The 12,293-nt window shown below is 50.1% G+C and overlaps 2 protein-coding genes across 2 annotated transcripts; one reads left to right on the forward strand and one right to left on the reverse strand.

Moving 5' to 3' along the window:
• Positions 1–1,464: 1,464 nt before the first annotated feature.
• si:ch211-212k18.5 (sal-like protein 2) lies at positions 1,465–8,501 on the reverse strand. Its single transcript, XM_047014092.1, has 3 exons — positions 8,114–8,501; positions 2,972–6,282; positions 1,465–2,782 (listed from the first exon to the last, which is right to left on the reverse strand). Exons 1-3 carry the CDS (start codon positions 8,187–8,189, stop codon positions 2,546–2,548), a joined length of 3,624 nt encoding a protein of 1,207 aa, XP_046870048.1. The 5' UTR covers positions 8,190–8,501; the 3' UTR covers positions 1,465–2,545.
• A 1,761-nt stretch (positions 8,502–10,262) lies between these two features.
• On the forward strand, positions 10,263–12,178 carry LOC124462486 (E3 ubiquitin-protein ligase CCNB1IP1). The gene is made up of 4 exons (XM_047014082.1): positions 10,263–10,559; positions 10,717–10,863; positions 11,125–11,290; positions 12,001–12,178. The coding sequence occupies exons 1-4, from the start codon at positions 10,263–10,265 to the stop codon at positions 12,165–12,167; spliced, it is 777 nt and encodes a 258-aa protein (XP_046870038.1). The 3' UTR covers positions 12,168–12,178.
• The last annotated feature ends 115 nt before the right edge of the window (positions 12,179–12,293 follow it).

Here is a 12,293-nt window from a genome sequence, read left to right on the forward strand (position 1 = left end):
AATTCCCGATACAAGACTGAACTAGTCTTTGCAAAAGAAGTATGTGCATTACACCCAGCAAATAATTAAAAGTACAAATTAACCATTATTTCGAAACGGTTGGAGGGAGTCAGAATGTCAGTCAAGTTTGATGTGTTTATCTTAGAAACAGTATTTGGCCTACAGCTCCCTCTGGTGGGAAAAAGTAACCGTTCATTCAGTGGAATAATTGAGCGTTCGATGACTTCGAATGGAATCTGGTGTTTTCTTTTGATTATTGTCCTTAAAAAGTCAACTTCGACTTGCTGGAGACAAAAGTAAAACATAAATTAAGATAATCAGTCATGGAATGTTAGTTTGATACTTTGATCTAGACAGTTAACACTTATCTATAATGATTTTTCGACAGCGACTGATTAAAGTAGTACAGTCGATTAACATTAGCATAATGTGAATTGTAATCAATAGCAAAGCCACCTGTTGATTATCTGCAGGGGTCGGGCTAACCTGATCAAGACGGCTGTCCCCGCCCACATCTAAGACTACGCCTTTTCACAAGTCGTCCATCTCAAACTGAAAACCAAACATTGGGAACGTCCTTCACCCTAATTCCTATCCCTTTTTGATTGAGACATGTCTCTATCACTGAAACGCATGTGGACAAACTTCTCACACATGGGGGTTCCTTTCAGCCCTTTGTCTCTCTCTCCCCCCTAGTCCCCCTTCTCTTGCCCCCCAGATTCCTCTCCTTGGTTACAGGTTACCATGGTTTCTGGAGCCTCAGTAGTGTGGGGATTACCAGCCATTTTGGGGACAGCTGGCCAGGTTGGTCCACACTGCCCCCTGTCCTGCTTCCAGTCACACAGGGGGGATGAGGGGTGTCATTGTGCGCGGATTAGAGCTTCCTGTGTGTCAGCCCCATTACACATGGAGGGGGAGAACACAGAGAGAGGGGGAAATAAAAGGGAAAATGAAAGAGTGAGTATGAAAGAGAGTATGACACACAGAAGGACAGGGAGGGGGGGGAGGGAGGGGGGGGCTCTACAGCTGCACTTTCAATCACACTGCGGCACTCACACACACACACACTCACACAGGCACTGATTATCCCTTGTACACTCACACTCACACACACACACACACACACACACACACACACACACCTCATAGAACCCGAGGAACTGAAACATATGAAAAGAAAATGAGGGGCAGAAAAGGCAGAATAAGTAGACTGCTATCGAAGCAGCAGACAAAAGAACTCAGTCACACACAGGGCATTGAGACAAACAAGCAGACAGGCCGACAGGGAACACTCAGACACGGAACACTGTCATGCTCACGGAATACTTAAACAGAGAGAGGAACCGAATGAGACATAAGCTATTCTGGGACGAATTGTGGACACACAAAAGACAACCTCGATAAAAAAAGGGGGTTCTTTTTCACCATCACCGTCATTTTATTTTCTCTTTTTGACATCCTATGTGGAAGCACATTTTTTTAACTACAGTACAAAAACAATGGCGGTATACCATTTCAAAATGAAACATACAAAACTATACTGAGCTAAGTAGCAGGGATACAGTGAAGATAAGTTCTGCAGGGGCAGAAAACTCTCAAGTGCTTTGAGAGAAGAGGGGGGGGGGAGGAGGAAAGACAGGAACACAAAGGAGGAAGAGAAGGGGTGAGGTAAATATATCAGACACCGACAAATCATCCTGATCTCTGGCGAAGATCCGTTGGTTCACACACACACGCACACACACACACCTCCCTTAGCTTGTTTCAGTACACCACAGTGCATACATACAATATCTGTTCTGTCCCTTATTTTAACAGATAAACTGATTACAATCACTGAAGTTGGAAGTCTGATTGGGCATTAGATAAGGTGATTACAGAGTTAGACCAGGACAGGTCGAGGATTTACAAAGTCAACATACCTGGCAGTGTAACACAATCATCATCATCATCATCATCATCATCATCACAATCGTTGTGTTTGTATCAATGGACGTATGGACAGCAGTAGACACAGTGCAACTCCATTGAAATTTCAGAACAGCAGCATGACAGTTTAAAAAAAGAGGGAAAAAAAAAAAAGTTTTAAAAGATGGAACCAAGGTTCATATTTACAATGTGGCCGCTGCTAAACTGGCCTATTTTGGTGTTAAGTTTGTGTAAAATACCTTTTTACCTAAACCTGGTTCTTTCCATTTTACAGTAGTTCATGTTTGAAGTAGTTTGTGCTCTGTTCAGCCCTTGGAAATACAGTACCATCAAACACACACACGTGTGTTTTTGCCTCAAGGGAAATTCTGTAACATGCATCGATAAGGCCTCACTGTGTTCTTTGAAATAGTAACATTATTTCATAACTGACTTGACTGAGTCACTACCTCAAAACAATCTAACCTGCCACACTACTGGACAGACTATCCCTACTGGACTATAATATAAAAAAATAAACATAGAATCAGTGATTCTAAAATGGATCAATTTGAGCTGAAAATACATTTCCTTGTTAGAGCTTTTATAACCAAGCAGACTCCTTTCACATTTATTTTTACTCAGTAATGTCTTCAGGGTTCTTTCCTTCACCATCAACAGTGGAAGCTTCCTCCGGAGACAAACTTTTCTCAGGAGATTTTACCAGTGGCTGAACATCAATCTTCTCTCCCGGGGTCCCATTGGCTGAATTTGAACTCTGATCCTCCACAGTCTCGTTTTCATTGGCCGGGATGACCAGTGGAGCCTTAGAAGAGGCGTTAGCCAAAGCTCCAGGATGGGTTTTCATGTGTCCCTGTTGAACAGAAAAAAAACAACGGTTTAGGTTAGGTATATTATATATAATATACACACATATATATAATACACACACACACATATATATATATATATGTATATATATATATATATATACATATATATATATATATATATCTGTCAAGGTGTTTTGATTCCAATCTACAACAGTAGTGTATGTTTATACCTTGAGTCCACTGCGGCTGGCGTATGCCTTTCCACACTGGGAGCAGCTGTAGGGTTTGTCTGGGCGGGGGGCCTGGGGAGATGGTGTTGGTGGTGCTGGTGGTGTTGGAGCAGTCTGCTGCACTGCCTCCTGCTCCGCCTTCTCTTGGGAACCATCGCAAACCTCCGAGGGGGTGTCCTCCTTCGCCTCAGTACCCAGGACGGATGAGCTATCCCTGGGCGAGGTGCTCTCCATTTCCCCCTCCGTGGTGACTGCCGGCTCCTCTTCCGGAGTGGGCTTCTGTGTGAGTTCGTCTGTGGCTGGCTCAGAGGCTGCTGCTAATGCTGTAGGGCTGGCTGAAAGGGGGAGCTCAGGTGACTGGTTTAGGGCTGGGGAGCTCGGGGTGGATTCAGGGACGGGGCTACCTCGATGAGAGCTAACTTTGTTCTCTGCGGCTGGTGAGGCGTTACTGAGGCTCTCTCTCAACCCACCGTCCAGGCCAGGCTTGGAGATGCACAGGGAGAGGGGCTGGTCCTCAGCCTCAGCCTCTCCACTGACCACTGGGGGAGAGATGGAGACGGCCGGAGCGGCAGCGTCAGCGAGGTCGGGGGTGGAGCCATTAGTTAGCTCATCGTCGGTCTGGGGGCTTTCTTTCTGACCGAGGGCCTCTAGTGGATTATGGGTCAGAGGTGGACTAATACTGGGAATGGCGAGGTCAGATTCCACCTTGGGGCGACTCAGATCAGCTGCCAGGGATTGCTGCTTGGGAGCCACCCCCAAATCCAAACCGCCGACTGGGACTGGAGGGTTCTGGACGATAGAGCCGCTGTTGCTGCCCATGGTCAAGGCCAGAGGGAGTAGCTGTTGGGGCTTGGATGGGGAGACGGAGGGGTGACTCATCTTCCGGTGGTTCGCGTCGTCCTCCAGAGGCATCTCCGTGTCGTCCTCCGGAGGTATCTGTCCCCCCAGGTGCAAGCGGATGTGGTGCTGGAGCACCAGGGCGTTGGTGAACTTGCGGGGGCACAGCGGGCAGGAGTTCTGGGCGCGGGCGTTTGGAGGACGGGCACGGTGGGTGGCCAGATGGGCCCTCAGGCTGCCCTTGGTGGAGAAGGAGCGTCCGCACAGCTTGCAGGGGAAGGGGCGCTCTCCCAGGTGGGTGGCCTGGTGGAGGCGCAGGGCCCTGGGGCAGCTGAGCACACGCAGGCAGACCCCGCACTGGTTAGGGACCAGGGAGGGGTTGTTGGATCCGAGGAGGTCGTGGTTGGCCAGATCCATCGCCCCCGCCGTGGTGTTGGGGCTCAGGCCTAAGGCTGCCATCATCTCTCTACGGTAGGCGTTGGAGCTGGTGGTCAGGTCTTGGCCGTTCATGTCGTCCTGGAAACGCGAAGAGGAAGCGGCGCCTCCCTGGGGCTGCTTCTCCAGCTTCTGCACCAACCGCTGCAGCTTGGAGGTGTCGGAAGTCTGGGTGGAGGAGGTGGGGGAGGAGGTCGACGATGAGGTGGGTGCTTTAGGGTACGGAGGGAAGGGGAAGGGGAGCTGAGAGTGGGGGGAGGCAAGGTGGGAGGCGGAGGGGTGTGTCGGCGGGCGGAGGAGGGCGAGGTGGTGGGCGGATGCCCCGCCGGGGAAGAGGATCTTGGGGAGGTGGGCCAGCTGGGAGTAAGGCGAGCTGGGGTGCAGTCCAGAATGAGGAGGGGTATTCTCATCGAACCTCTGCTGCTTGGCTCCCTTGAACAGGCTCCCCATGGCGGACGACGAAGAGCCCGCCGAAGACGGAGACAAGATGCTGCCGGAGGCGCTGGCCGCGGCAGCGGCGGCGGCGGACGCCCGGTTGAGTTGCAGCAGGGAGTGGGCCGTGGAGAGCAGCGCCATGTCCACGTTGGGGGGCAGGGGGAGGGAGGAGGAGGAGGGGCGAGAAGACCCTCCGGACAGGAAACCCAGAGCCATGCTGTCCGCCAGCCCCACTCCTCCTTTCACGCCTGCGAACGCCTCCTCCTCCTCCGCCCGGCGCTTCCTGCGCCTCTGGCTGGTGGAGGTGGCTGGGCTGGGGGTGGGCGTGGGCGGGATCTGGTCGGACAGGGCCGGGGGCAGCAGGGAGAGAGAGAGCTCCGGGTTCTGCTCGCGGTGCCTCAGGAAGTGGGCCTTCAGGTTCCCCCGGGTGGTGAAGCGGCTCAGGCAGACGGGACACTGGTACGGCCTCTCGCCCGTGTGGGACCGCAGGTGGATCTGGAGGGACGAGTCGCTACTCAAGACCTTCCCGCAAAACCGGCAGGCGTGTGGCGGACGCCCTAGCGAGGATGAGCTCGCCGAGGACCCGGTGGAGGAGCTGGGGTTGAAGAGGTCCTGCGAGAGGCTGGAGGTGGGGAGGGGTGGCGTGGGAAAGCCGACCCCGTTGCTGTGGCCGAAGGGGGACGTATTGGAAGACTTCTCGTGGAGGTAGCGTGGGGGGAGACCCAGAGAGAGAGAGGGGGGGTGGAGGGAGGCGGCCGATGAAATAAGGGTGGAGGAGGAAGAAGAGGACGAGGTAGAAGAGTGCGGGGCCCGGTTCCCGTTACTTTGAGAGAGGCTGGTTGACACCGCTGGCTGGGGAAAGAGGGAGGGAAGCCCAGACAGGAGAGAAGAATCTGAGGTAGGCCGAGTCGGGGCATGGGAGGGCTGCGTTGGGGAAGGAGATCCAGATCTGTGGTGGCCGTTGGTAGCCGCTTGAGGCCCATCCTGGGAGTAAACAGCCCCTCCGAGGCGGAGGACATGCCTGCAGATCTCCTCGGTCATCTGCATCTGGTGGATCTGCCTCTGCTGCAGCAACCTGAGCTCCTCCAGCAACACTGCCAGGGTTGGAGGAACCTGCATCTGACCCGGGCCTAGGGGGCTGGAGGCTGTCTGCTGCCCGGGACTGGTCACCTCCTGGTGGGTCGTGGTACCGAGAGAGGACACCGAGGAGGAGGAGGATGTGGTGGTGGCAGACCGGCCCATCTGAGGGGAGGTCATAGTGGGGTGGGAGAGGCTCTGGTGGGTAAGGGTGTGTGGTCCAGATGTCTGACCGAGGAGGAGTGGAGGGGAGTGTGTCTGGGAGGACAGGGACGGGTGTGGGAAGTCTGGAGAGAGCGAGGAGTGGGTATTAGGGAGGGAGGTAGTGAAGGGGGTGATGTTGCTGGGCCAGTGTGGGGGGGGGGAATTCTCGCTGGGGAGGGATGGAGCGTGGAGCCCCCCGGGGGATTGACGAGGGGCCAGGGGGGGCTGGCAGTCCTGGAGGGAGGTGGGAGAGGATGAGGACGAGGAGGAGGTCAGTTCTGAACCCAGAGAGGTGGACGGTGATTTCACAACCAGTTGGTCTTCTGTAGACGGAGGGAAAGACAGTCATAAGGAGATGCTCGCCACTACATGCTTGAAACAACAAATGAACAATAAATCTGTGAAGACTCAGGTCTGCAAAGTTTCCACGTTCCACACATGCAAACAAGCCAAGCAGGGTACAGACAAAAACAAGCATGACAGGCCCTAACAGTTTACTTAAAAAGAAATGCATATACGACACACATTACACTTCAATGAAGTGGCTGAGCGGTTAGGGAATCGGGCTAGTAGTCTGAAGGTTGCCAGTTTGATTCCAGGCCGTGCCAAATGACGTTGTGTCCTTGGGCAAGGCACTTCACCCTACTTGCCTCGAGGGGAATGTCCCTGTACTTACTGTAAGTCGCTCTGGAAAAGAGCGTCTGCTAAATGACTAAATGTAAGTGGCCAAGGCTACGTTTTTAAAGCGTATCAGTTTTTCAACGCGACAAAGGCAACATAGTCTCTACAGCTTCTTTCTTTTGTCTTGTCTTACTCTGTGCTCTCCAAAGCACAACTCTTAAGCGTCTTTATCCCACAAAAGCTGGCAGACCACCTTGCTGCTATGACAACACCTTTCAGAAGACAATGCACATCACCAAGACAACCCATAACCCCTCTTAACCCACCCCTCACTCCAGCAGTTACGTCTTTCATCTCCTCATTCACCCTTCCCCCTTACGTCACAACAGGGGTCAAGGGTCGGGCCATGCTAAGGGTTCTGAGCACTGTCCAGGCAGCTCTGATTGGTCAGTTCGTATGACCCCTCGAGCTCTGGGGTCAAATTCTTTCAAAATCTTGAGCACAGAGTGAGAAAGAGTAAGGGGGAAAGAGGGGGGAGGGGAAAAACAATGGAGAGACACACTAAGTATCCCTGCTGGAGGGCTGTATAGTGATGGAATTAATGACTGTACTTCTCACTACTTCTAAGGGCTGAGTAGCTTCTCATTGAAACAGAGCCAGATTCAGGCTCCTAGAATGAAATTCTAGTTTGAGAACGAATTACGCGAATAACTCGTTTAGTCGAAATGCCGGTCAGAGGTATGTTCCTGGTGCCAAACATTAGATGGAAGGTTGAGGTGCATGCACCCCCCCCCCCTCAGATTTGTTCTACCTTCTACACCCCCAACTGAGAGGGAGTATACAGTCAATAGAACTGCAGGGTGAGAAGGGGGGGGGAGCATTGAGAGAAGGGTAGAAAAAGAGGGGGAAGAACAAGGAAACGTGAAAGAAAGAAGTATGGAGAGAAGGGAGAGGGAGAATAGAAGGGTAGAGATTAATCTTTACCAAAACAGCCCTTACCCTTCCCCCCATGAAGCTATCCACATTTTTGGGTGAATAGGAAACTTCTGTATACCAATGGTAGACCCCCAGCAGTGGGGCCTGCCTCAATAGTGACAAACATCACAGGAAAATGGCCACAGACGCATTGAATGTAAATATTTAGTTTGCTTGGTCTGTCCTGTAGAACCTGCAGTAGAATCTTAAGTGACTGCAGATAAACTTAGCATTGACATCGACTAGGGGCCTATACTGAAGATAATGGTGAAAAATCTTCAACATGCACATCAAAATGTCATGCATTTGAATAAAAACAAATTCATTGGTGGGAAATGCTACAAAAAGTACACCATTAACTTATGAATGAACCAGCTAAATCAACCAGTGCTTTCATTGCAGAGGAACCACAGAGCAATGACAAAAGAAAGGACCTATTGATACTGACCGCGAGAGCTGTAGTTTTATGTGGCGACCTGTTGCTTGGATTCTGCTTAGTGGGAGTAATTTCCAGTTAATAGTAACACATGCACTAGAATAATAATGAACTTTTCTCACCGTGCGATAGCAGCAGCGTGCCCCCCGGATCCGCGTTAACGAGTTGCTGAGGTCTTTTCTGTTTCCGGCGTGACATGATTCACGAGGGGCCAGAGAGAGAGGGGGGCATCAGTCGATTAAACCACACCGGGCACTTTTCGCACTTGCACGCGTTCCAAACAATCCCCAAAACCAAACAATTCCTCTATAACTCCTGATTGCAGTTAAGTGGAGTTTCAGGTAGCATTTGAACTGGGAGTAGGCTATCAAAAGTTGATTCCTTGGATTGAGAAAAACGGGTTTAAAAGTGGAAATCCGTGTGACTGCGCCGTGTCATTTGATGCCGCAGTGAATGCGTGTGTGGCTGTTTTTCTAAAGGCTTCTCTCTCCCAAAACTTGCCCAAATTGCGCCCCTCCTCTCCTGCTGTTCCCCTGCATGCATACACTCACACATCACACGCACACACCCACACACACTTTACACACACATGACACACACATACACTGCAGTCACACACAACCTCTCCTTGTTCTTCAATGAGATTTGCATTTCAATAGCATGGAACACACAGACTCCTGGTTCCCTCTTTCTTCCGTATTTTCTCTATACATGCACCGCACAGCAGTTAAACTTTCAATCAAAAAATGACAATGTGATGTCAAAAAACACATGGATTCAACCCAAAATAATATATGCTTCTCTTGTTGGACTTGTAAAGGATGTTGGAACTTATTTTCTAGAGACATATTTATTAAGTCTCATAAATTAAATTTTTTTGTAGCTCCACTGTTAGAAACAAACCAGGTCTACAGACGATAGAAGACCTGACTTGTAGACTAATATTTAGATTCGAACTTCAAAATCAGTTTGGGTCTTCCACTTTGATGATTTTGTACAGCACTTTGGTCGGCATCGGCTGTTTTTAAATATGCTCTATAAATAAAAATGACTTTACTTGACTAAAGTGTTCTAAATTGAACAATAACATACGAAAATCTTAACAACAATCATAATTGCAATCGCAAGATAGACATGGATATATGTTTGTGTGGTTTCTGCAGCGGAATGAATGGGGTCCATTTGCCTTTCATTTTAAGATGGCTAATTAACGGGGGTGGGGGTTCTCGAGATTGCCCAGCCACATTAGAACATGGATGTGTTCCATGTTTTGTCTCCCTAGCGCACACTACTGCCTGAACCCCCCGACCCCCTCCTTCCACTGCTGCGCGCGGAGCTCTATTTAAAAGGGAAAGAATAGATGGGAATCTGCGACAATGGCGCACTGGACACAGTTGAGTGAGCATCTCCGTCTCCCCTCTCTCACTATGAACCCCCGGATCCACTGCTGTTCTGCACAATGCCCCTCTTTCACCCCCCGCCCTTACTCCTGTACCACGTGGAGCAGGGATAAAAGGGAGATAGAAAGAAATACCAAATTTAAGTAGGTGTCCCACATGTATGACTTCAGTGCCTCTGCACATGAAAACATGCTGCATATCAAACGGAAAAATATAATTACTAACATTGTTAGAATTACATGACATTTTAACAGAAAATTAATCAGGGTGCCACGGTTTTGTAATCAGATCTGTAAAATGTAAAAATAAATAAAAACTGTCAAATGTAGACAAAGTGTTATGATTGGTTAAGTGAGAGAGTAGTCAATAATAGCCAATCAGATTACTTTACCTGTTCAGTATTCTGAAGAACATTTTAACCTGCCATCTTACTAGCACAAGTTTTTTTTATGTTACTTTATCATTGACGCTTCCAAATTTTTGAAGTTATTAGTCAAATGTAGGTAAACATTGTATCATCATTCCAGCATGGATTTTAGGGCTTGGTTTGGCCTGTTTTTGTATTACAATTGAACTAACTTTACACTTTACAGTAGCAAGCTAGCTAGTTAAGTAACACCAAAGAAGCCTGTGTGGCAAGCTAGGTAGCCAACAGTAAAATTACCACACATTTCTGTTGTCTGATCTAGTTTTGTGATACTGTGTTGTATTATCCTGTGTGGGCCTAAAGTTCCCTAAAGTATGGTAGCTATACTTCTGTCAGCTGGTGCTAACTACCTGCTTGTGGTAACCACCTAGCTTGCTCGTGGAGTTCTAACCATCATCTCTTGTGGTGCTTTTGTGTCCTGTTGTAGCTAATCCACTTATATACATGTCTCTCTGCGACGACACTCTGCTCTGCAACTTCCCGAAGTGTCGGTCTAAGTTGTGTGGATTTGCTTGGGTCACGGCCTGTTCACATGCCTTTTGCGATCAGCACGGTTCCGGTGAGTTCAGTCGATCCCCAGCGATCTGTCCCGCCTGTTCCTCTGCGCTCTCGGGAAAGCTTGACATCGTGCGCACAGAGTTGTCCCCTTCTGAAGAGTACAAGGCCATGGTCCTCGCAGGACTCAGGCCAGAGACTGTGCTGGACATCAGTGCACGCGCGCTGGCCTTCTGGACTTACCAGGTCAGCGAGGATGTTTTTTTTTTAACTCTTCAAGCACACCACTATTCAAATGGTTCGGCATTGTGTTTGATATGTGTGCAAATCCGCATGAAACGGCGATTATCACATGCTAGTGCCACCACGTGAGGATCCTTGTGTGTGCTTGTGTGTGTGGCAGGTGCACCAGGAGCGAATGTACCAGGAGTACAGCCTGTCGAGGGCAGAGGGGCAGGTGAAGCAAATGGAGAAAGTCCTGACCCAACACAACCAGAGTAGAGAACTGGAACTCGGTGCAATGAGGGGGGAGATTGCATCTCTGAAGAAGGTGCTTGTAACCTAGGCATCACTGATCAATGACATTCCTTAACTGGTCCTAAAACACTGCAGTGTCTGTGAGCATGTCCTTGAGCCCAAGCCGTATTAGCAGGTCTGACGTAAGGTGGGTCGGTCGCTGAGTTGCTCTGACTCACAAACCCCCTGCTCCTTCATGCTGAACCTCTCCACCCCACTGACATCTTCTCCCTTCTTCATTTGTCTTTCCACCACCACCTCCACATCCTCCTCCTCCTCTCTTCCCGTCACCCAGGTGACGGATGAGTACAAGAGGAAGTACAGTGAGGTGTCGGAGCGCCTGATGGAGAGGAACAGACAGTACCAGAAGCTGCAGGGGCTCTATGACTCCCTCAGGCTGCGTAACATGGTGGTGGGGGAGAGAGAGCCAGCCCCCCACGGAGCCTCCGACTTCACCTCAGGTGAGAGGGAGAGAGAGGCAGAGACTTCACCTCAGGTGAGAGGGAGAGAGAGGCAGAGAGGCAGAGGGAGAGAGGGGCAGAGACTTCACCTCAGGTGAGAGGGAGAGAGAGGCAGAGGGAGAGAGAGGCAGATACTTCACCTCAGGTGAGAGGGAGAGAGAGGCAGAGAGACATAGGGAGAGAGAGGCAGAGACTTCACCTCAGGTGAGAGGGAGAGAGGCAGAGAGACAGAGGGAGAGAGAACCAGAGACTTCACCTCAGGTGAGAGGGAGAGAGAGGCAGAGGGAGAGAGAGGCAGAGACTTCACCTCAGGTGAGAGGGAGAGAGAGGCAGAGGGAGAGAGAGGCAGAGAGACAAAGGGAGAGAGAGACTGAGGCAGAGAGACAGAGAGGCAGAGAGAGAGGCAGAGAGACTGAAGGAAGGAGACAATCCTTATCGTAGATGGGGGTTTTTTACGTTGATAATTTGTTGTCTGTATAATATCCATCTATACAAAGTAGTCCTTCGTAACTAGTATAGGAAGGAAATACAGGAATACATTGAGAGAATGCAGGAAACTATGCAAACAAAACACTTAAGAGACAGGACACAAAGAAGCATGTATACTGTAGGGACAACAGGGTGAACACAGGATGAAGTTAGTTGATGGCTCAAAGGGGAAAACGCCTTTACAACAACAGGAGACACTGAACCTCCCGCGTGTTCCCCAGGGATGGTCAGGCAGCCCTCTCCCAGAGGAAGCCCTTCATTCCTGGGAATGGGCCCCGAAGGGGACAGCCGGCTCTTCTCCTCCCTGGAGCCCGAGGGTGCGAGGACCTTCTTCCAGTTTAGCTCCCCAGCCAGAGAGAGAGGACGCTGCTTCATCAAGAAGCACTGAGAGAGCCTTGACTGTCGGTTGAGGTGTTTGTCATCTGATGGTTAGATTAATTACAGGTTCATTGGTTATTGCCTACTGTTGCTGTTTTGTTTTGATTATCGTGTTCTTAAAGTGTTATAGATTATC

The sequence above is a fragment of the Hypomesus transpacificus genome, unplaced genomic scaffold (genome assembly GCF_021917145.1).
Source record: "Hypomesus transpacificus isolate Combined female unplaced genomic scaffold, fHypTra1 scaffold_221, whole genome shotgun sequence".
NCBI lineage: Eukaryota > Metazoa > Chordata > Actinopteri > Osmeriformes > Osmeridae > Hypomesus > Hypomesus transpacificus.

Coding starts and splice junctions, on each gene's coding strand:
- si:ch211-212k18.5 (XM_047014092.1), bottom strand. CDS start 8,189: ATGTCACGCCGGAAACAGAAAAGACCTCAGCAACTCGTTAACGCGGAT. Junction 6,283..8,113: donor CACGCTGCTGCTATCGCACG/GTGAGAAAAGTT, acceptor CTCCGTCTACAG/AAGACCAACTGGTTGTGAAA. Junction 2,783..2,971: donor CCAGCCGCAGTGGACTCAAG/GTATAAACATAC, acceptor TCTGTTCAACAG/GGACACATGAAAACCCATCC.
- LOC124462486 (XM_047014082.1), top strand. CDS start 10,263: ATGTCTCTCTGCGACGACACTCTGCTCTGCAACTTCCCGAAGTGTCGG. Junction 10,864..11,124: donor AGATTGCATCTCTGAAGAAG/GTGCTTGTAACC, acceptor CCCGTCACCCAG/GTGACGGATGAGTACAAGAG. Junction 11,291..12,000: donor AGCCTCCGACTTCACCTCAG/GTGAGAGGGAGA, acceptor CGTGTTCCCCAG/GGATGGTCAGGCAGCCCTCT.